The 24,565-nt window shown below is 46.3% G+C and overlaps 1 protein-coding gene across 1 annotated transcript in view; it reads left to right on the top strand.

Annotated features, from left to right (window-relative positions):
• Window positions 1-19,273, top strand: part of LOC138468540 (bifunctional protein GlmU-like) — a 552,534-nt gene extending 533,261 nt beyond the window's left edge. The window contains exons 3-4 of the mRNA XM_069609022.1: window positions 10,229-10,411; window positions 18,957-19,273. Of these exons, the coding sequence (XP_069465123.1) occupies window positions 10,229-10,411; window positions 18,957-19,208 (435 nt within the window). The 3' untranslated portion in view covers window positions 19,209-19,273. The remainder of the gene's footprint in view (window positions 1-10,228; window positions 10,412-18,956) is intronic.
• The last annotated feature ends 5,292 nt before the right edge of the window (window positions 19,274-24,565 follow it).

The following is a 24,565-nucleotide window of genomic DNA, read 5'->3' as shown; positions in this document are numbered from 1 at the left end:
TAGGTTTTATTTGTATTTTAATACTGCTTACAACAAACTGTAAAAGGTGAATGTTGTACTGCTTTTGAGTGGTTTTTTAATGTTTGTAATGATTTTGTGTCGAACAAATAAACTTTGACTGGTGACCACCAGAATTTACACGTTATTGTTTCCTTGTTTTTTTAAAAGAAATGCATAGGACAGGTAATGATGCATTAATAATTTTATTAGGATGATTTGTAAGAAATTGTGATATATAAAAGTTGTAATGTTCGAAGTATATAAATAAAGGAAACATGCCTTTTTATAGAAAAGCCGAACTGACGTCTTTGGCAATGCTTGTTTTCTCTCTTATAGATGAAAAAGCATCGTGTTTGATTTTCAGAAAATGCCTATGTGAAGAAAACACACATTTTCACATATTCGCACCTCTGTTACTTCTCGCTTTGGTGAACTGTATGGGGTAATGTTCTCTGAAAATGCGCTTTTCTTTCCACAATGACAGTTCTAGGACTCTCGGGTGAATTGTGTGTAGGATGGCACTATTCAGTAGGTGACTCTTGACATTATGAATGCACTGAAACAACCAATTGTCAAGGTTGTGCCTCATTAAGAAGACCCACTAGAAGGGTGACAACAGGGTGCTTCAGCGCTGCCAGGCCCCACTCCATGGATGAGGGACTCTGTCTTGTTACTCAAGGTTGTTCAGGTGTCATTCTGACGTACAAAATACCCAAGTTCCTCTTGTTGTTTCTGAGGAAAAAATGAAGTCACAATTCTCTTAGGGAAAACAATTCAATCCCACTGAAGAGGAAAGAAGCGCCTCTCAAGTCAGACGTTTGAACAAAGATCTGCTACGCGTTCTCGGTTAAGTGATTGATTAGGAAACTAAACTAAAACAACAAACCCAGTCCCCTCACCCTCAAAATGCTGTGTTGTGTGACTATGTGAAATTAACTTTAAAGACCATTGAGCCTCATCATGCTGGAACCACCTCATCACCCTCTTCAGGCCAGCCATCTCATGACCCACCCTGTTAAACACCCCTCTGCCCCTCAGGGTTCCCTTCCCCAAGACTTTAATTTGATATCAGAATGTCTTTGGGTTTTCAAAATTTAGGGCTCACTGGTGCTAGGCACAGTTGTCAGACCAAACGGTCCACTCAATACAGGTCGCACAACAAGTATCCCGAATTCTCGGCCTCTTGACTGATGTGTTGATTTTCAGTTTTCTGGTTTTTCCTTATATGCCTCTTGGCTCTGTCATTACTTGTCACACATCATTTGCAGTCTTTGGCCTTAACACACTGCATTAATTCATAAAAGTTCAATTTAAGGGGGTTTTGCTCACACCCACCTTCTTGTGGTACTCTGTCACACATGTGCTGTTTCTGCACTTCGTTTTCATCCGAGCATTTGGGTTATTCACTTTATTTGCTTGTCCTATGAAGGTTTTTAATCAAATCAACACTTTGAATGCTTAATTTTAGGGTGTCATCCAGTTCAGTATTCGCTCTGCACAAGGATGGCACCCTTGTCTCATGGTCCTCTCTTGCATGCTCCTGCTGCCAATCGTCTGTAACAGAGGCTCCCATATCTGCAATACTTGCACGGCCCACTGGCTACAGGCTGTGCAAGTTTTCTGGGCAGTTTGCCGCCGTCCTGGTTCCTCGTCCGATCCCGCCATGGCTGCTTCCTCTGAAGCTCGGTCCCCTGCTGGTCTCTCCCACACAGACCTCCCCCTTGCTCAATGTTCTGCTGGACAGGTTTCTTTTTATACATGTGCAGCTCCTTGATAGGCTGCAGGTGTGGATATCTAATGAGACTTGCCTGACCATAATTAAAGGGACATGCCTGACCCTCATGGCTCCTCATATGCATCTTCCTCGTCCCATTACCAAAGTGCTGAAAGAGTGTGGTGTTTATTACTCTTAGGTGGTGCTTCGTCTTAATACTGTTAATTGTCATATGTGGGGAAAGGAGGGGAGTAGCTTTATAATAACCCATAAAGGTCAGAGACTGGTTTGGTTGGTTCTCAATAGGATAAGGGGGATAACATGTCTTTCTCAAGGGTACCACACTTTTAACCCTTCTCCTCTTCATCCTCTTTCTGATGCTTTGGGGCTAATAATATCTACTCTCATTCTCTTTATCAATGGGACAGGGATAACAATAACCCATAACTACCCCTGGAACAGAACGCTCTTCATGAAAGGGGAAGGCAGAATACCGTATCTCACCAGAGGACATCTCGTCTCCAACCCCCAGGGACCACCAACCCAGGTGATTCTCCCTCGCTTCTGAAGCAAACCGGACTATTCAAAGACTTCAAAAATCAAACCTGACTCCCTGGGGAAAGCACGGGAAGTGATTGGCATACTAGGGTAGGGGCCCAGACAATTCAATGGGAACTGAGAGGATACACAGTGCCGGGCATGCTGTTCTATAAACCCAAGCCAGCTAGACCTGATTGAAAGGTATACAGGTAAGATCGGGATTGGAGTTGGTGCAATAAGAGACAAAGTGGTGGAGAGCGGATGGTTAAGAGGAGTGTCGAAGAGACTGTCAATGGTAGGAGTCCAGGTAATGGATTGTGTGAGCGAGAGCTTAGAGAGAGAGTGAGGGGGAGTGTGTGAATAATGCTCTAAGTGTCTGAGACTGAGAAAGTGTGACATTATGTTGGTGGGAGAGGGTGGTTAGTAGTGGTGAGGGTTGAGGGCAGAGCGAAGAAGCTAGGAGAGTGTGAAAATGTCAGGACACATAGGGGGTATAAATGGTGCTAAGACAAGGGCACTGAGGGTGAGCAGTGAGAGAAGGGCGAGGATAGGAGAGATTGTAGATAGGTGAGAGGACACGAGTGGAGAAAAATTGAGTGGAGGTGAAATGCAGGGAGCTAGAGGAAGAGAGGGAGACGAGCAAGATCAAGTGAGAAAACAGTGGGAGAAGAGAGAGTGAAAGGGACGGAGGAGAGAGTGGAGAGAACCTGTGGAGTTAGCCATCAGAAGGAGCTGGAGAATCTGTTAGAAAGTTCCGGAGGAGGTTAGATAAGGCCACAGCCTTTAGGTTACCCCCATCAGCTAAGCAAGAAGAAGAGTTTACTGTTCAATAGTGCAATATTGGAAAACATTGGGCTCATTACAAGTTTGCTGGTCCGGATACAACGGTACCGGTAAGCTTGCCGGTACCATTGTACCCGGACTGGCAAACTCGGGGTTGTGCTCGCAGGTGCCTTTCATTCAGCCAGGTCTGGCCTGGTGGAATGAAAGGCACCTGCAAGCACAGCTTGCCTGTAGCACAGGTACCGTAATAATTGGTGCCGGTGCTACAGGCATCCCCATTCCCATTGAGCCCTAAGGGGCTCAATGGGAATTGAGATCACCAGATACTGGCACCCGCAAAAGGGCAATTACCGGGTTCGGCAGGGCCGGAATACCCCGGTAATTGCCCATTCATGGGTGGCAGATTATTTTGCAAGTTTGGAGGTAGCCTGCCTGTATTACAGGCATGGCTAACTCCAAACCTGTAATGAGGCCCATTATGGGGTTAGGGACGCCTGGACTAGGGTGAAGGGAGCATACAGGAAGGTTAAGAGAGCAATAGGAACCACCTCTAGCCAGACTGCCCCAGTTCCTCCCAATATACTTACTGTTAAAATCAAATAAAAACCACAAAATCCGTTATTCTAGCCTGTGTCTATGAGGCCATCTGTGACAACCCACAACGAGATAATATGCCTCATTACAAGCATGGCGGACCGAAATAAAGGTGCCTGTCGCACCGCACCAGCAGCCTTTCTGTACTGCCACACTACAACACTGCGGGCGGTTGCCGTATCGGCCGACGGGTCTGACCTGCCATACTTAATGTCCCCCACCCGCAGAGTTTTCATAGAAGCAGCAGCAGCGTTATCAACGGTGCCAGTGTTTCTGTGTCCACATTCCCATGGAGTCCATGGGAATGGGGACTTACAGTTTCCTCCGCCTGATATCCCAGGCCGCTGGGAACTGTAATGGCCTAGTGGCACTGGGATCTCAGGCAGCGGAAACGGTGTTTACAAGTCCGGCGGCAACCCGCCGGTAGCAGCAGCGGGTTACTGCCAGACTTGTAATGAGGCCCAATAGTTGACTTTTACTCAATACCACATTGGCCACACACTAACAGAAACACACATTCACATGCTTGTTGTCACAGTTATATATCTACACAAAACCCTTCCCAGGCATATAAGCACACATACATACATGACATAAATCAATGCATGCAACATTTTCCACGCGTACCTGCTCATTGCTGGTGCTGCCTCTGCTGCCTAATCCCGCACCATCCCGCACCACAGGATGGCCTGGATGACCCACCTCATGTCTAAAGCCACAGCAATCCGCGGACCTGCGTCTGCTGTCAGTCAGTGAGCATTCTAAATGGTGATGTTTAACCGGGCAAAGAGAGCGGTGGAGCCAGTCTACGAACGCCCTGCCAGCCTCCTCATTGAAGGATCTAGTAGTTCAGTGCAGAGCCTGGAGCGCACTAAATGTGCTTGGTGCATGATGTGCCCCTTCGGGCAGCATGCCGTGCTTGCCACCACATGATAGCACTGTGCCTGACTACAGCGGGCAGCAGCCCTGGATATTGAAAATGAAAGGTGTTCATTTGGACTTTCAAACCGTGTTTATATCTTCTCTTAAAAACTCTGCATGCAACATACCAGCCACCAATTATTCTGGAGAATGTGTGGATACATTATCCGTTTTTTGGGGTGATTAGACTATAGGACAGTTTCATGACGTGTCCCTGAGAGAAGGCCCTGAAGCTGCAGCAACTGCACTGAGCACCCCAGACCTCACTGTTTATGCTCGGGGCAAGGTGGCGCTCCTCAGGTTACCTGCTTTGATAATAGCAGTTGTTCGAACTACATCGTGGAACTATTTGCAATCTTGGTGACAGCTTGCAAGAAATACATGCCCTGGTTTTGACTGCCAACGTGAATGGGTGCCATGCCTAACTGGCTGTTCATTTTGACAAGTTTACGTTGCATGTGCAGGTGTCATGCGCACAAGCCTTTCTATGTTTAATAAACTCTATTTCACGGTTTGCCATATAGTTCAGGAACTAGTACTACAGTAAAAGCTCTATTATCCAGGCCATTGGGAACCCAACGGTGACAGATTATCAGGGGTTGTAGTTAACTGAATGTCGGTTATCCGAGTCGGACAGCAAAGCAAAAAGGCCCAATGACAAAGGTTCCTGGTATGATTGCTCTGTTATCCCGCTTCCAAACTTAACCGAAACCTTACTCTGACTTGCGGTTGAGTCACGCAAACACTGTCAGATGTACACGTTTGTATTGTATTAAAAAACGAATGTTTACGTTAAAAAAGCATTATTGCATTTTTTTTAAAAGCATCCATTGAATTCGGACGAGATATTACTGATCAGCCCTTTTTACCCCCCTCCTGTCCACTAAACACTGCAGCAATTCATGAGCGGCTTCCACATCTGGCTCCCAAGAAAAGCCTCATGACACCTAATATTGTTTGCCTGCTGTTCCCAGGGGATGCCGTGTAGTTCATGCATGCTAAACAGAAGCAAATTGAACCGTAATGTTTAAGCCACTGACACAATTATTCAGCTCCACGGGCAAAGAGGTTGCATGGAAAGGGCAGGTCCACGCCAGGGTGCTATTTCCACCTTGTGGGCGGGTGGCATTTTAAAGAGGGGCATGAAGCGAAGCAGCATGAAAGATCAGTAGATCCGAGCTGCACTCCTCATTGTAGTCCCAGAGTTTGATACTCAAGAACCATTTTATTCTTAAATTCCGAAGACTATTACGAAAGAGACCTTTGGGGTATGCGGGCCGCCGCCTCCTGGGTTCTATTCTAGTTCTGTGCATTGCCGCCCATTCTCGGAGGGCTTTTGCAATGGCAGTAGATTGTTCTGCCGAGACTCTGAGAGGTGCATGGCATGTTGCAAATGGCCCATTGCACGAGGGTCTCTTTCGGCGGCTCATGTTTTCTGCCAACATAATCCCTTGTTCTGAGGACTACAGGCCCAATAATGGGATACACGAAACGGCGAGTCCCAGAAATCAAACTCTGCTTGTCTAAAATGCAAGGACTGGTTGACGATGATCCAGACCTCGTGCACCAATGAAAGGTACACATTGCCCAGGAGAATCAATCACGCAAGCTTTGCCCCGATCTGTGTGGCCAAGGAATTTTAAATGATCCAGAAAAATCATCGCTTGATCGAAATTAGCAATCCACTGAATTACCCAAAAGAAAAGTCAATTTTCTTCTGTTCTCATATTCCTTTGTGTGATTGGATCATAGTCCTTGTGGATAGCAAGCGTCTATAACCATTTCTTATATATGGCTAGATTGGTTCTTGTAGCGATGTTGCGGCCACGAATTCCAATTTATTGAGCATGTAGTACCAAGTTAGCTCTTGAAAGACAACTTTGTTATATTATGTTGTGTATATGACATGTCCTTTGTAAAGCACGACAGGTCATTGGTGTTGCCACACAGTGCCGTGGCCTGCCTGGCTGCGCACTGTGAGGCAACCGTTCTGGATTTCCGGTAGACGCTAGTGTGACACTGCTTATTAACAAATTACAGTGCATATAAAACATAAAATATTTGTGATTGGCATTTGTTGTGCTGCAAACCCCATCACAGAGACTATGCCACACCAGAGATTGACAACATGTTTGATGACATCAATATCAAGGGAACAATGCTACAAGATGTTTCGTATTGTTCCATCAGGGTAGTGGTCTACACCTGGACAGTACAGTACCTGACCACATAACATGCATGTCTTGCTGGTCCAAGTTGAATGGCTGATCACATTGTTTGCAGTCATTGTATGTTCTAAACTAGGTGTGTGGGAGGAGATGTGGTGTGAAACCAAAGTAGCAGACTGTCAAATCCGGAGACCATGGGCCTCATTACGGGTTTGGAGGTAGCCATGCCATATGCTCCATGGCTGCCTCCAAACCGGGCTCCTTTACCGGGTTCCTGCAATGGGGACTTACCAGGTTATTCCGACATAGGAGGACCCGGTAAATCCTCCTTGCAGGAACCATTCCCCATTCCCATTTGAACCCCCATAGGGCTCAATGGGAATGGGAATGGGGATGGAGGTAACAACGGGCACATTATAAGTGTCCCGTTGTTACCTCCAACTTCCCCTCGCGGGACCCGGAAAGGACGTCTGGTTTTCCCAGACGTCTGATCTGGGTCCCGTGAAGGGAACCTCATAATACGCGCTCCCGGAATGAAGGGGGGCCGGCCCCGTACCGGCCCCCTTCATTCCGGGAGCGCAAGGGTCGTAATGAGGCCCCATGGCTCATATTTCAGCTTTCACAGTTGAACAAATATTGTCTCCCTTGGAAGAAATGATTTTACCCTGATGTGCCTTAATTTCTTTATCTGCCAAAAAATAACTTCCCGTACAAGGGATTCTGTTCACTGCGCATTCTACATTACAAAAAACAACAGCGTCATTGATGTTTTCATTGCATTGTTGATCCGTATGTATCGTTGACCATTTATAAAGGGTTCACCACAAAGTGAATTCTGTTTTTGCTCGTTGCATAACAGGTGAAAGCCATTGGCCTCGCCTTGCAGAAAAGCGAAAGAAATTATCTGTCCCCCTGCCATTTGCAGGGTCTCCAGGTTCTCTGGTGGGTCCGAAAGAGAGGGGCCGGGGCGATTAAGTTAGTGGGAAGATGCCGAAAATGAAAGATCAAGTTTGCTGTTGTGTTGATGCATGCAGACTGCAAGTACCTCGCGCTCCGTGCGCTGCTAGCTTTCGGAGTGGCCTGTATAGAGAGCAAAGAAACATTTGTGCCCATAGGGAAGCCTTGAGTGCTTGTGCTGCTTCAATGCTTTGGCCGGGGGTTGGTATGTAAGATGGTTACAAGGGTGTAGTGTTCTGTTGTTTGATGTCTGTTGTGGGGAGATCAATAGGGGGGAGATCTATAGAGAGGGTGTGTGTGTGTATATATGTGTGTGTATATATATATATATATATATATATATATGTGTGTAAATCCAGTAAGGTTAGTGGAGGAGGACCTGGTAGGCAATTTCGAGCACCCATCTGATATGTCTGTGGTGATGTGTCTCAGTCGGGATGCTTTTCAGGTGTGGTGCTTTTGATGAGACGTCCTGAGGCATCCTGGTGCGGGCTGATAGCTCCAGCAGTGGACAGTGTGCAGTGATTGGTTCTCGGTAGAAGTGAGAAACAATGCATAGGCAACATGCATCAGTGGGTAACAAATAGACCATGATTGACATAGAATCCCTCCTTTAAACTCTCCTGGGAATCAATCGGTGGCAGGATCCAGGCGGGCTCCTTAGGAACAACTCTGCTTGCTCTGTGTTCATGGTGCCATATCTGGGAGCATCAGGGCAAATCACTGTAGAGCCAAGACTGCATCGGGTATCTGGGCTGGATAAACGTTACCCAGGGTACCTAGCAGCAAACTCACAGTGCCACAATATTCTATTGGACCCCACGGAGCATTATCAGATTGGGTGCCTAGGGCTGAATCACAGTGGGAGCTTTGACGGGAAGTCCAGTATGCAATTGATAAAGTACTCAGGCTCGGTATAGTATAGTTGAACAGCCAGGTCCTTACCGTTTGATGGACCTGAGCTACGCCAGTACGCAGGGATGCTCCAGGCTGTCTACCCATTGATTCTTAAACACACCCTGGCACATAACTGCAATTGGTGTCACACAGTCTCCAGTGCTATTATTGCAACAGCATTGGCCCTTCCCCCGCACAGACTGGGCAAAAAAGGACAGTCATCGGCCATCACCACCACCACCAGAGGGGCAAGGCCAGGGGAAAAGATGACTGTCAAGGAGGCGTGCCGACCTATAGAAGATATTACTGAGGCGGCGACAGTCAAGTTAATCAAGTTGAGTAAGGATTTTTTTCTGCATTTTTCCATCCCTTTACTACATGAAAAAAAGCTGTTTTTTGCCATTATTCAGCGAATAGCTGGTGCAAACGTTCCACTTGCCATCTACAGAATAAGATAAAAATAATAAAAGCGATGACAGTTGGTGTTTCATTTCAAGACACTACGACTATGTTATCTTGTTTGAATTATTATTGTAAACGGCACATCTAGCAGAGGTGGTGCACACACCACGGCAAATACACGTGTGGGAATTGCAACTGCAATCCCCAAATAGGAACTGGTGGGGTGGAGCAGTGTGCAGTGGCATTGGTGGTTGGAGAGCTGTCCCCCGATGTGGCAGTCGTGCTAGAAAATATTTTTGCTGCAAATTGAGCAATGCTAAGACGCATGCTCTTGGCATAGTCAATTCGTCATATCACCTGCCATATGATGGTGAGGGCCCTGTGCGGTGAGGTGAAAAGGGCACTATAGGTATGACTGAGTCTAGGTGGTGGACGCATGTCTTTACTACTGTGTTGATTTGTGTTTCCAGAATTATTCCATTCTCCGAAATGCCTAAATACTGGACCACTTCTGATATTTCCAGAAAGGTACCCGTTTCTGTGGGCTAAGGGATTGCTGTAAGTGGCGTGAACGTTGGGTCAAGAGAGCATGATCTCCATTTTATCTGGGTTTAGTTTTATATTGGCATCCATCATCCATGTATTGTTTGTTTGTTTATTTATTTATAATGCGCTCCAGACCCATAGGTTACCGGGCGCAGCAGAAAGTATATGCGAGACTTACAATGTTACATGAATAAATTTACAATATTACATGAATGTACAATTGCATACTTACAATCTATTTAGTATTCACCTGGGCAATGCATTTGTGGAGAGTGGCGTTTGTCTTTGCTGGAAGCCATTTTGAAAAGGATTTGAGTGTCGTTTGTCCAGTTGTAGCAGGTGAAGCTGTGCCTTTTGATGACTCTCCTGTGTGGGGCCATGTATATATTGAAAAGCAGAGGTGATGAGCTCGATCCTTGCGGTACGCCACTGACAATGTTGCATGAGTTCTGTTTGCACACGTCGTAGGTGCACATTAATTCTAAATGTATGTATTCTTGCTCTTATTAGTGGGGACACCCGAACCTAAATGTGTTAGTGAATTAGTCTGTTGTGCTCTTTGTAAGAACAGATAGAAATGGCCCGGCTGAAGGCTATGCGACGATGGCATCAGCATATTGCAGTAAATTCAAAGGCAGCCTGTCGACTTTATTCTAAGGTAGAACCAAGCTTTGAGTGTTTATTTGCGCTGTTTCTCTCCGCACAGGACGGACCTAGCGCCCTCGCTGTTTACGCCCTCCGCCTGGGACCGGGAGAAGAAATCGTCAACTCTTTGTTGAAATTTGTTAAGGACAAGAAGCTGCAAGCTCCGTTTGTCATCACTTGTGTGGGCAGCGTCACCAAAGCAACACTCAGACTGTCCAATTTCACTGCTACGAATACTAATGAGGTACCTGACAGTTCCGCCGAAGCCCCGGTTATGTCGCAGTTATGCGTAGAGAGGGCGCGTGCGCGCGCCTGCGAGGGGAGGGTGGGGGAGGGGAAGGGGAAGAGGGAGAGCGAGTGGCAGCAGATCGTGCGTGGAGTGCTTCCTGCCTAATTATCTAATTAAAATGCTGCAGTGCCACAATGTAAGATGTTCCCAAAATCTGTTCCCTCTGCCTTTCTTTGCAGTAGCAGCAGGGGAAACGCGCTTCCCCGTAGGAATCTGTCATCTTTTGTGCAATATTATCTTCAGTAAAATACATTGTTCATTGCGGACGGCCACTTCGAAATCTCAGCCTCCCGCCAAGGGGGAACGAAGAGTCTAATGCAAACCAGTTAGAAAAGCAACTAAATTGCATTTGTAGACCCCCTTATAAGGCATGACGTGATTGTTGCGGGTACCTTTCAGATACCCAAAGCATGTAGGGCCAGAAAATGACTACCCCCACCTCCCTCGCAGGACGATGGTCTGGGGGCGGGCGTAAGGAAGTACCTTTCATATTCTTTTATTCTGTGGTCCCCTCAGACCTCATTCGAACTCTGATTTTCTGTCTTTTTGAAAGAGCCAAAATTCAACCTCCGAAGAGAGTGACACGGGCATCTACCCAGGGCGCCATAAACATGTGAGGGAGTAGGGATGGGAAGGAAATAAACATAGCACAGTGGTCATTCCAATGGAGGCCAAATGGGGGCTACTTTAGCCTGGAATCAAGGAACCCAAAAATTGTGCCTGTGGTCCCTGGTTTGTGGGTGGAGTCGAACTTAAAATCTGTTGCCATCTAGGGGGTTTCAGGTTTGACACGAACCTCATTGTGAGACTTGAGTGCGTCTTCCAACGCAATCATTGGGATAAGAGTGGAGGTATGCAAAAAGAGAAATGGAGATATAAATATATGCCAGATGCCAGAATCACACCGGGATGCTGTACACCAAAGGGCATTTGAAGACAAGCTGGGGAAGGGGGTCAGAGTTACAGTTGCCGAAGTGTGAAAGGGGTCCAACCATCTTGTTTTTTGTGGGGTTTTCTACTTCCTGTCCCTTACATTTCCTGTGGAATAAATCCAATTCCCAGTGACAGGGCCTCATTCCGAGTTAGGAGGTAACCACACCGCTATTTGCGGCATGGCTGCCTCCGAACTCGTCCAAACTCCGGCCTGGTGAATGTAGTAATTACCGGTCCATTCCGAGGTTGGAGGGACCGGTAATTCCCAATTCATCAGGGCCATTCCCCATTCCCATTTGAGCCCCCATAGGACTCAATGGGAAGGGGGAAGGCGTCAATAATGGTACCGTAAATTACAGTACCGTTATTGACCCCGGAGTCCCTTTGCGGGTCCCATCCTTAACGCCTGCTAAAAGCAGGCGTTAAGGAAGGACCTGCAAAGGGAACTCGTAGTAGGGCGGTAAGGGTTTAATGGCACCGGTCTCGTTACCGATGACCGTTAACCCTTACCGCCCTACTCGGAATGAGGCCCAATACGGAAGGGATATTACACTGCTTCCTTGACGTGTTCCTGGACACCAAAAAAAATACATTTCTAGATCCCTGTTGGGAGTGCGGTCCATTTCAAAGTACTTTGCCATGGAGGTAAAGACAGGAGCTATCCAAGGCTGAGGAAAGCTCTGGTCCATAACCAATACCAGGACACATTGGTGGTGACTGCTGTTGAACTAAGGCCTGTCATGCTGTCAGCTGCACTGAAGCCATGCTCCTCACTGGAGGTTAAGGAACCTTTGCAGGTCCCAACTCTGGACTGGTAGGAGCAGAGTAAGAAGGACTTGCCTTGTCCTGCAGCCCAAGGATTGATGCTCACAGCAACCAGAACGCCCAGGAGCAGCCGTAATCCTGTATGGACAGCTTTGAACCACATTGGATGCCCTTTGATCTGGCAGGACCTGCAGTGCTGATTTTGGCACTCTTTCACATCTTTGCAGCAATGCTTGCAGCCTTGGAACTAGCGTGACACCGCATTGCATCAGCAGCGCTCATCACCACCTTGGTTCGAACAGTGGTTCCCTGTGTGGAAGCCTTTGACTCGCTGCTTCTTCGAGCAATGCATTTTAACCAATAGGACGTCTCCTCAACTCTACTCAAACCTTGATTCCAATGGCTGGAAGCCATCATCCAACACCAACTCAACCCAGTGCTAACATCGTCTTGAACCGACTCGACTACCAACCCGATCTTGTCGCCCCTTCGAGCCACATTACTTTGAATGCCACATAAAACCAAATAGAGCTCTGTCTTGAAGCTTACTCGCCACATCTCGTACCCTGTTTGACTGCAAGGACAGACACTTTTACATCAATCGGTGCACACTGAATCTATTTTACAAATCTTAACTGTGAGTAGATAGAATCAATTAATGTATGGGGTGCAGGGGAGGAATACCAGCCCTGACACAAAGCCGTAACACAATATGAAACGTAGAGTGTCCACACTATGGACACTCCTGTCCCCTGCACACCTTAATGCTGAAAGATCAGCCAAATAGTTCATGCATGAATAAATTAAGTTCAAAATTAAACGCTGAAATGAGTTCAAAATAAGTTTGAGACACAATCTCATAATACGAATTCCATTGGAGTCTTCCAATATTCTGTATTCAATATTCTTTAACATATTCAATTATCAGCCAGTGATACTCTACGCGTTTCGGGGATATATTCCCCTTCTTCAGGAGTGAACATCCGCAGACAAAAAACACACAAATGGCCCAGTTTCTAAATTATACAGTTTCTCACTTATATACAATATATACAATCTTCCACCAATCCACCTGATCAAGAACCATGCGGTTTACAGACTAAGCTGTGTATTATGTAGATCACCTAGTCCCCATGCCGTAAATGTAAGATGTTAGACTCTGTGATGTATCATTAGTATCCCTAGAGTGGGTGATGAACTACAACACCCTTAGTATAGTTCAAAGACCAGAACCGGCCATTAGTCACCCAAATCAGTTCTACACGTGTCGTGGATCTAACTTTTAGTGAACACTCCAAGCAGTGGTATCACTCAATACATTTCTAGAAGCATACCTGGCTAAATCAAATGATTACTGCTTGAATCTTCCTATCCAAGGAAACCAAACTGTAAAGAAAGCGTGTTATTAAAGTTTAGGTATCTTCCATCTACTTCAAAATCCTCTTATCATATGTTGAATTTGACATATTCAATAGCATTTACTCACTTATGCTTTTTAAATTGTTTCCCCAAAGACTCAAGTCGCTGGTGTATGGCACAGATTTCCCCAAACTTTTAATTATCTCAACTTGCTTAACTCCAAGTCTGGTGAGCGAAATACCAATTCTGCAATCACAAAATAGAAAAAATACTTTCTAAAGATCCACAATGACTATGGCTGCTGATCTCATGCCGTCAAATTCGACAATAACTGAGTAAAATTCTAAATGAAATACATTGAGTGATGTAAAGTGACTTCACCTTAACTGGTAGAATCATCTACACATATCTGCTGTCAGACCCAACCATTATTGTGTGTAAGGATTCATACTACCATAAAGCAACTTCACGGAGTGGTCACATGGGGTCCTCTTGCTCGATCATGTGACTATTCTCAAATAGATCACGTGTGTAACAAACGTGTTGCGTATGTCCCAATGTATTCATGCAGTCCCTTCCATGTGATTCAAAACCACTTCAAGGACAGAGCAGAGAAGTCCAGTTCAACACTATTGAACCACCCAAGATCAAGAACAAGGTAATGTTGAGTGGCCCTGTCCCTCATGTCGACTTTTTGGGCCCAGAGTGACTTTGAAACCCCTTTCTGTACCTTTTCTTGAAAATACATATCCTTTAAAGGGACATTGCTGCAGTTGCATTTCTGATCATCCAGGCTCAAGTACCCACAGTGCTATACTCTACAAGTTCTGCATTTTCTGTCGTCTTTCCACAGGGATAGGTTTTTGTTGGTGTTTTTCTAGTTAGACATTCACATTCTTGATTGTTTCATTATAGTATATATAGAACCTCGATTAGACATTATTTTATTTGAGAGTCTTGTTTGGGTCGCTACTGTGATCGCTTCACACCCGTACTGAGAGTATAGGCTGCCCTCGACCCACATTACTACAAAAGGGAAAAGCGGCATACCCCTTGGCCTGTGTCTGTTTTTCCTTTATGACTGGGATTGCTGCTGGCTAGTGTTAGTGTGGGGCTGAGGAGGCAGTTTAGCCACTACGCATCCCTGTACTTCTGCAGAGCAGTAGTCATTTCATCACAATGCGGAAGCCCCCTAAGAGCTCAATGTGCAAGTTGAAGTACTGGGTAATAGACAAACTAGTATCTAGTGTCAATCACACTTGTCTGTTGGGCTTTGCCTGTTTTAATCCCAAATGCCTCATCTGACGGACTGTGTGTGATGTGGAGTTCTTCTCTATTGGAGTGCTGAAATGGTGGGGCAAGGGCCCCCTGTATTTTGGGCTGTCCAGGTGTGTGGATCGGCCCTTCAGTCCAAACAGAGCATGTCAACTCTATCTAACCCATGTGTCAACTAGACACGGTTGATAGGGCAGTGTCTTGGGGTAGTGTAAAGGGGCATGCTGCCATCCAGCCAGGAGCCCAGCAAGGGCACAGCCAGGAAGAGATACTTTTTTCAGAATCATTCTGGGAAGAGGTGGGTCGGCAAATGACTCTTGATGACCAGGACAGGGGGTCCATGACCTTGCTTTGGGTGCGGGATGTACACATAGAGAGCAACATTATAATGTACCTTAACATACATTTCTCACCCCCAAAGCACAATGCCAGGCTTCGCAGACCATCCAAGTGCATTTCTTGCATAGGGACTGTGCTGCCTGCCTCTGACCTTCATTTTATTTTGCAATGTATGGTCATTTGGGCTCCATAAAAGAGTTGGAGCACAATAATGAGAGGCCAGCGGGGCATAGGAAGTCTGACCCTGCAGCCTCTCATGATTGTGCTAATAGGGTGTGCCCCATGTTGACGGACAGGCGAGGTGGATTGTCTGTCAATGTGTTCAGGTTAGAAGAGAGGCAGATCAGTCGATCGTGTATAGCAGCGACGGAGTGCTGAGGGTGCTAGCAGGTAAGCGAGAAGGTTATTAATGTTTTTATATGTATGCACAGTGTGTGTATTTTTGTGTTCGTTTTAAAGTTGCTTGCATGCAAGTATGTGGATCTAAGTGATTTTAACGAAAACAAAATTAATGAAAACATTTACAGTGAAGCAATTTGGTCGAAAAAATAGTGTTTCTGGAGGTGGGGGGACGGATCCCCCCAAGCATCCGGTTTCCTTATATGAACCCCTCCCCAAACCCCTACCCACCCGTTTTAACCCCTCACCACACCCCCATATATATAATTAAATAATTTTCGGTATTTGTTTCAACCAAATTGTTTGTCTGTAATTTTTTTTCTTTTGTAATCGTTAAAATCACTGGACACCAAGTATTTGTGTTGACTGCTAGGTGAATGTTTTGGTGCATGAGAGAGTGTGAGTGTATGTTGTCTGTTTGCGTGTGAATGAGAGCATGTGTGGTGGGTCGAGCTCCACACATCCCATCCACCCCCAGCAGCACTATTGTGACCACTACGTGTCCTGTACCTTGAAAGTCAACCACTCGTGAACGCAGAAGAAGTTCCCTAGGAGAACGGGGGCAGAGGGGAGTGCAGAGGTAGCAGCTAACCAACCAGGAAACATGCTTAATTTCAGGTGGACACAACTAATCAACAATAGACCTTGTTTACAAGGGGATGCTCACAGTGGAAAGGGCAGATACTGGCCACTCACTCACAGCATTGACCGAGGATCTTCATCCAGGTGACATTGTTTTTCCTCTCCCGCCTGAAATTCTAGTCCTCGTGAGCAGCTAGCCCATGCATTTGCTACATAGGCCATTGCGGGATTCTCCTGTATCATGGATGCTTCTGGCCAGGCATAGAACTTGGATCAATATGCTGTGTTTCCCTTTCTGTCCTTCATCTCAGTTTGGAGATAGTCAACTCCTTCTTCAGCTTTGATTGGCTGGACGATGCAGAGATTTCGGTTTTCCTTTATTTAACATTACTGGATCTTATCATAGCCCAGCATGTGACATTGTATTGGCCTCCTGGTGCTTTGGGTCATGCAAGACAGAATGCTGGGGTTGTGGTTAGGGCGGGAGAAGCAGAGTGAGCAGAGCAAATGTTACTCTTTCATTTGCTGAGCGAGAAATTCCTAGAGTGCAGGTTTATGCGTACCATTGGGTGTGTGATCGTTGTTTGAGTTTATGCTAGAAGTTTGTGTTCAGAGCCCTTTGGCTGTGTGCGGGTAGAGGTGGGGTGTGTTTCAGGCACAGGCATCGTCTTCCTGTTGATACTGAGACCACTAGTTGGCAATCTTTCTTAATAAGAAGGAAAGGGATGGTGTGTATTTTGCTGCCCTGTAGCACTTTACACAAATGGAAATGTCAAAGTATGAGGTGGTTACGCGCACTGTGTACCCTCCTATAATCTCAGGTGTGTGAGTCAAACCACAGACACACACAGATTATTGTTAGTTAGGAAATCGGCTGGAGTCACAGGATGCTTTACTACAAATCTCTCAGATTACGGAGTACAAAAAAAACTAACCATGCTGAAGTCTTCTTCCGTAAATTCAAGCAATTTGGACAATGTTCGCCATCCCCAATGCAGCTTATTTTTCAGAGGGTGCGAAATTAACCATTTCCCAATTTCCCAATTTGTTGCGGCACGGTCGGGCCCCCCTCCGTAAGGTTGGCTTCAAGGCTCTATCATTGCAACAAATCTCTGATGTAACATCTAAATAACCCTGTCTAATGCAGGAAGCATCTAAACAAGGTATTCTAATTGACTACGTCTAAAATAAAACCTCTTTAAAACATATGTTAAATATCTCTTTAAATGACCAGAGGCTTCTGCTGGCGTATGTCATGGAGACCCCACCATGCGCCACCGGCCACCCTCCACACCTCTCACTCACTCTGCTTTTTTGTAATGTGTGCTCTTCCTTGTTTCAGAACTTTTGGTTGCAATCAATTGTCCTCGAGGTCTTTTTTTTGGTCTTATGCCTGACACCCCCTGCAGTGATTGTTGCAAAATCCCACGTGCCCATGTAAGGAAGTCTGACTTCTCTACTCTACATATACCTGCTCCTTTGTAGTTCTGAATTGGTATGCATCAGTATTGGTAATTGTTTCCACATTATTTTCTTCTCTGCCCTCTACTGATCCAATGATCAGGCCTTGACATAAAGTGATTGCTGTTGAATGGTCATGATTCATTTAGGATAAACCGCCTGCATGCTAGTATGGGCTGAGGGATGCAGTGCAAGTTGACCTGAGCAGTCCTCGAATACAAATCGATACAGGACCATTTGGGTGCATGAATATCCATGCAAAGGCCAAGGGGCGGTATTGTTACTGCATTAAGAGCACACATTGGGCCAGTGCTGGGGCAAGGTCTTGTGCTGCCTCAGACCTGCCTCAGACGTAGTGTGCATCAAGCGTATTCTCAAGGGGAAATGCTTAAAGAACTCTTAACACGTTGGAATAGAATACCAACAAATGCAAAATTATACATACAAAGCAATCATGAAAAAAGATCACCATTTTTAATGAATACATTACTTAATGAAAAGCCAAAGGTGCTCATACATTCGTGCTGTCTAGCGACCCAAAGTAGTTACCCCAAAAGCCTACATCGCTTTAAACTGAATGACTTCCCATTCACCAACAAAACAAATTGACAGTTGTTTACCGCGCCTTAAAAACCAAGAGAAATTTCACGAAAGGAAACTGAAATATCATATGTGAATTAATTATTTAGACCAGCTTTATTGAGTTCAGAATTCTTTTTTTATTGTTATTATTATGCTATTTATTGAGCGCGAACCTAGCTTCGAGAAGCAAGGAAGCTCTTTACAGAGTACACAACAATACAGATACACAACCGAGCGCTTTACAGAGGCGTACATAGTACAGATGCATAATGGAGCGCTTTTTAGAGGTAACAAAAGAACAGATATACAGGAGGGGTAGGATACAGTGAGGCACAGAGGAGGGGTACAGCTGTACTGGTTGGTGGGGAGGAAAGGGGTGGGTGGCGTCTAGCGAGCCAGGTGGCAAGAGGGGCAATGTGGTGGCCTAGGTGTTGAGGAGAGACTCCTTGAAGAGGTGGGTCTTGAGCTCTTTTCTGAATTGTAGGCGCGTGGGGACGAGTCTGATGCTTGCTGGGGAGTAGGTTCCATAGTCTTGGGGCGTAGGCAGAGAGAAAGCATGCTTTCTCTTCAGCCTTCCCTCTCTCATGCAGGGCCGTACTATTGGTGTTTGGGCTAAGATGGTGTCCCCTGGTAACCCAGGCAGCCATCTTGCATTGAAGTGTCATTGAACCGTTCCTGGTTGGGGTACATTTTCTCATGGTTGGATATTCTAGTGGTTGCACGGGGCAGTTTGGGAATTGCAAACAGGCCGCAGATTGATGGGCTATTTAATGCTAATGTTTGCTTTATCTCCTTTTTCTTAAAGATCGTTCACCTGGAAGAGAAATTCGAAATCGTTTCATTGGTCGGGACGCTGAATGAAGTCGCCCATCTGCATATATCCCTGGCTGACAAGGACGGAAAGACAGTGGGAGGGCACGTCATTGGTGACCTGGAAGTCTTCACCACGGCTGAGATCGTCATCGGCGAATGCAGCGGCCTGCAGTTCGCGCGGGAGATGGATGTGCGCACAGGCTTCCCTGAACTTGTCATTAGTGCGCGCTCTGGGAACGCTTAGAGGCCCCTGCCCTGTAAATTATGTGCCATTTTTTAAAAACAGTGGATTAAATAAATTGGCCTGGAGCATGCCTTTCTCGCTTTTTTCGCTTCCGCTTATTGATTGAGCCATTTTTATCACACGCGCAATAATCAATTCTGTGAGAGATGGATCACACTTAATAGTTTAGTTCTAACTCTTGAAATGGCTTTTCATTAATTGGCCTTTTGCCAGCATTTGTTTACCCATGTTGAGTTTTATATCGTGTATTTGTACTTCAGGGATTTTCTACGCCAGTAGCAGGGGCCTTAAAGAGGGTGGGCGTTGAGGGTTGGGGGGTGGGGGGGCTAATGAATGCACTTTGTTTGCTCATCTTTACAGAGCTACTCATTGCCCACTAATTGGGAGGGCCCGTTCAAACAAGCACAGAGGAGCAGTTGTCGCGTGAGCGTGACATGGTTTTAAAGCGACAGGCCGCGCCGCTCCTGGTTCTTACTGGCCTGAAGCCTAGCATACACCGTCCTCAGAGTGGAGCCTTTGTTAACCAGCCCCATTAGAAGTCCGCAGTCTTAAGGAACCTTGGCAAGAAGGGTCGTTTGAGGGAGCCATACACAGACTTGCAGCTGTCTAGGACACTTGGGAAGTCAACAGCTGAGGGAAGGGGAGGGCTTGGAGTCCTCGTAGACTCAAAGACGCATTCTGAATGAATTTGTGGCGCAACACTTCGAATTTTTTTTTGTTTTTGTTGAGGAGCTGGAGTGATTTTCGCAGCATTTTGGAGTGCAGCATCTGCTGCACACCACTTCTGCTCTTAAGAGTCTTTTGAATGCTGACCCGCCTGTCCCAGCGTCTGATCCAGAGAGGTGGCGCAGTGCGCAATTATTAGACATTCGCAAGTGATTTTCATGGTTTAACGGTCGCGCTGGTGGCTGCTTCGTTTCCTTCATTAGTTAAGCGTGCCTCTAGAAAGCGGCTGCCTTTCCCATTGGGTCTTGTATAAAATGTGCTTTCAGCAAAAATCAGTGTGCCATATACGTTATGTTTCCCCTCTGACTTTAGAGAACCGCATTAACTTATGAATAGAATGGCCCGGGAGAGGCTGCGCCACCTCTTATAATTTACATCAACCTAACAGAAGTGCTCATCGGTCAGGCAGGGCTGTGGCGCAGCCCCTGCTGAAGAATAGGGGTTCTGCTTTCTTTTTCCCCCTTCGAGGATCCCAGCTCGAGGATTTTTTTTCTGCGCGGGCCAGGTTTCAATCAAGGGGGGACTATAGCAAAGCAAAAAATCAAAAGGGGTAATGACTGGAAGATTTAGAATTAAGCTTAACTTCTGGCATTGCTCTGGGCAACCCTTCAGACCCTTCTTTGCCTGTCAAAAGCCAATACAAAAGGGGAAAGACCATATGCAAATCAGGCTTTCTCCCACCCCAAAATGGGCAGTCCAGCCCAAATTGCTTGGTCACATCCCTTCTGCACAAGGGGGTCAATTTTCGTTGTGTGTGGGTGAACAAAGGCGAAGACCAAAAGCAAAAACCGTGCCCAGAGGCGTTGCTAGGGGGGGAAGCGGGGGCTATAGCCCCGGTTGGTTGTAGCTCCGGATAAAAGCTCATGGACTACAATCAAAAGGGAAGCTAGCCCAAGTCCTGACATTAGGTTAGCCCCAGATCTGTTCCAGTTCTAGCAACAGCCCTGCCTGCCACAACCCCTTGATCAACATATTACAGAACTGCAGCCGTGCAGCAGCAATGCCCATGGTTTGACAGCACGAGAAACCAAGTCAGGAGGAGAAATTGGCCTGGGACTTAGATCAGACCCTAAAACAGCAATGCACGATATACTGGAGAGCAGAACCAGGGCAGCAGAACACGTTAGAATGCTACAAGCACTAGACCCAATCGTTCAACTGTGGAGATCTGCATGTGGCCTGCTAATTGGGGAACTGAATACCTCTGATGAGATGCTCTTGTTAACCCCGATGGCTGTCAATATCAAGTTATGGCGAATGAACAGGTCGGAAACAGCAAATATCCCAACTTAAGCTACATCAGAACTTTTGCGAGGATTTACGATCCTATAATACTCTTCCTAAGTACTTACTGACATTTCCATGTTCCTTCCACAGGTATCAATGCCGAAGGTTTCGATTTAACTTATATCCTACTAAGGACATTTCAATTTCTAGGAGATTGTTGACATGTAGGTTCTGTAGCAACGAGAATAGCAGTGAAACGCGGCAACATTCATTGCTGTTTTGCACAGGCTTAATACCTTAGTACCCGGCGGGGCTGGGGGTGTGTTTGGCAGCCGCTTTGCCAAAGAGGAGGCTCAGAATGGGAGCATTAGCAGTGGTAATCCCCCCACTCTGAGCCGCCTCACAGCTGGAGGCCACCACCTTCCCCGCCAGCGAACGAGTTAAGTGCGGTCTTCTCCCCTTTCCCATTCCACCTCTCTCCACCCCCAGAATTCCCTACCCACACCCCCTCACCCCCACTTACCTTCTCTTCAGTCCATTTCGGGAGCAGACACGCTGGGAACACTTCTGTCCCCAGCTCGTCTGCTCCGATCTGTGACAGGCCATCATGGAAAAGAAGAAGGGACTACATGGTGGCCATTTTTTTGTTTACTTTCATGGCTGCCTTTTTTTGTTAACTTTTTTCAATGGCCGCTATGGAAAAGGAAAACAGACTTCATTTTCCCTCTCCCGGCGGCTGTTTTTTTGAAAAATGTTTTTTCTGTTCCAAAACGCGGTAGCATTTCAGAACAGAAAAAAATGCTTTTAGTACCCTGGTCGTACGGGCCAGGGTGCTAATAGAAATAAGCCCATAGCATGGGGGCATTACTACTTCGGGTAATGCCCCAGGGCCTATGGGCCCAGCAGCATTACCTGAAGTGGTAATGACCCCCCTGCTCTGGGCTTATTGCTTAAAAAGAACACTCCACCTTGGAACATTCTTTGATTTAAAGGTTTCAATCCTTCCAGAGGAATGGTGAATTGGGTTATGGTGTGGGGATAGAGTATTGTTAGGGAGAATTCTCTGTTTAGGCTGAATTTCCTAACCTAGTGAGTCCCCCAGCAGCTTTGCTGGATTTTTGGGGTTTATTTTTTTTCTCCTGCCAAGAGTGAGACTCTTTTACCCTCACTCTTGGGCATGATTTGAGTGTGTTTCTTTGAATCTAGATGTGTTTAATGGGCTATGGGGTCTTTTACTCCATAGGGCTTCATGTGTTTTTGTGATGTGTGTTACACAGCACCCTCAGTGCAGTGACACAGGGGTATCATAGTGACCCCACAGTATAGACTCCATACCCTGGGACTGACTACTGTCTCCCAGGGCATGTAAAGTCACCATTGACTTTACTTGTCTTAAATTCTGAACAGAACCAGTACAAACCATCATATTGTGGACGTACTGGCTGGGGCAATTCAATTGCCCCGGCGTCTGTTAGTCGAGGGGGCACGTCTCCGTCCCCCCTGATCGAGTTTTGGCTGGTGGCAGTGGATACTACTTTTTATATTTAACCGCAAATATTTTCCTATGGGATTTCCCATTGTTTTAGGCTACTATCTTTATTTAATTATTTACGGTAGCCTCGAATATACCGCCGGTTTATTTAATTAATATTAATTCTCCGGTTGGTATTTTTTGCCAAAACTTGATTCTAAAATGGCGTTTGTGTTCTCTTCTGTGACTCCAACCCAAGTCGAGCCCTTTGTTCCACTTTTTGGCGGGCTTCTCCACAGAAGCCCTCCAAAGTGGTGCCACTATGTCTGGGGTACTTAGGAGGGGTGGATGGGAATTTAGGCACCCTGGACTGAGTTGCCTAGGCAACTCAAGTCGCACTCCGCCCTGATTGGCCAAGTGGTGAGCCGACCGGCTCACCACTTAGCATGTTTGAGTTACAGCTAGGCTGAGTGAATGGGGGTTTGCTGCATAAAAGCAGGGCTTTGGGGACTGGAACTTCAGAAGTCGCCACAGGACCTAAGAATCCAACGAGGAAGAAGCTGAGCCGACCTGCCATGACACCACGACCGGTGGAGCCCTGCTGGACCGTCTCACCACTTTTCCCAACGACAGAGGACATCTCCCGCCGGAGAGTCTTCTTCCTTTGACTGGTGGGGATAATCAATTGCACCGTCTTTTCGCTTTCCCGACGTATCTCGTGGCCGCCTTGCCCGTGCTAAGCACCCAGGCAACCGGGATACCACGTTTTACCCTGACCGTGAGATAAAGGTACCACCTTTTACCAGAAAACTCCATGGCTGGTTTCTGCCCTGGTAGTGCAACGACCTGCATCTTTCCTCCATGTCGAGATCTTCTCTTCCCCTGGACGACGACGCAACTTGCAACCACTACCAGGAACAACTGCCACCGCTGGAGGATCCTTCCCACTTAAGGTACCGTGTCCCGCCTGGCTTCCCTTGCAACCGACTGTACGGGGTAGATTTAGCCCCCGGCTTTCGAACCTGGGTTAGCCTGGGACACCTTGGCTAAACTTTTCTAAGCCTCTCTAAACTCTTTTCTGAACCCTCTGCAAGACTTTCTAAGCCTAGTGTAACTGTGTGATCTTGGGCGCATTTGTGCTCTGCACTCTCTAAGAGTGGGCCCAGCCTTTGGACTTTGGCTCACCAGTGGCTTTTTGCTGTCTGCCTTGCTAATAGTGTTCCTGGATCGTAGAGTGGTGTAACCCTGCATATTCTGTCTTTTTCCCTCCCTTTTTCACAACCTTATTAGAGTGCAATCTAGTTAAGCGCTCACCTCTGTATGAAAATAAGTGGTGTTTTACTGTGATTTTCTAATAGGGAAAAAGGGGTGTATATATCATAATAGTAACTGTGTTTAGAATATTTTTACAATAAGAGTGCTGGAGTGTTTCAACTGTGTGTTTTTAAATAAATAATGATATATTTTGATACCAAAGCTCTGGTCAGTGTTTGCTTGTATTATTGTACCTGAGTGCCTATTGAGTATACTTTGCATACTGCCTAACTCTTCTTGAGGAAAGTCTGACTGCTCAGCCACAGCTACCAGGTAAATTTGGGTGGTACAGACTGCTACCAAGTGGGTTTACTGCCAACACCTGTAGTCTTAAATCTTTTGCAGTGGTCCCTAAGGGAACTGCACAGGTTTCTGCCTAACAAGTATCATTGATTATAGCACTGATTACGGTTCTGGATGATGTTTTTAAGGGGCTAGGTGCCTTGACTGTAGAAAATTAAGGAGTGTACGTGTAGAAGCACCCTAAACCCAGGTCAATACTACTTACTAGTCCGAACTAAGGCTGGAGTCATAAGAAAAAGTGGGGGGAGCTCAGACCTATTCAGAGGGAAGTGATGTCACAGGAATTGGAAGTACATTGAAAGAAATTTGCATATTT

This window comes from Ambystoma mexicanum, chromosome 4q (genome assembly GCF_040938575.1).
Source record: "Ambystoma mexicanum isolate Mex_15411 chromosome 4q, UKY_AmexF1_1, whole genome shotgun sequence".
Taxonomy (NCBI): Eukaryota; Metazoa; Chordata; class Amphibia; order Caudata; family Ambystomatidae; genus Ambystoma; species Ambystoma mexicanum.
Note: the sequence above shows the minus strand (reverse complement) of the source record. Positions and strands in the feature narration are given on the sequence as shown.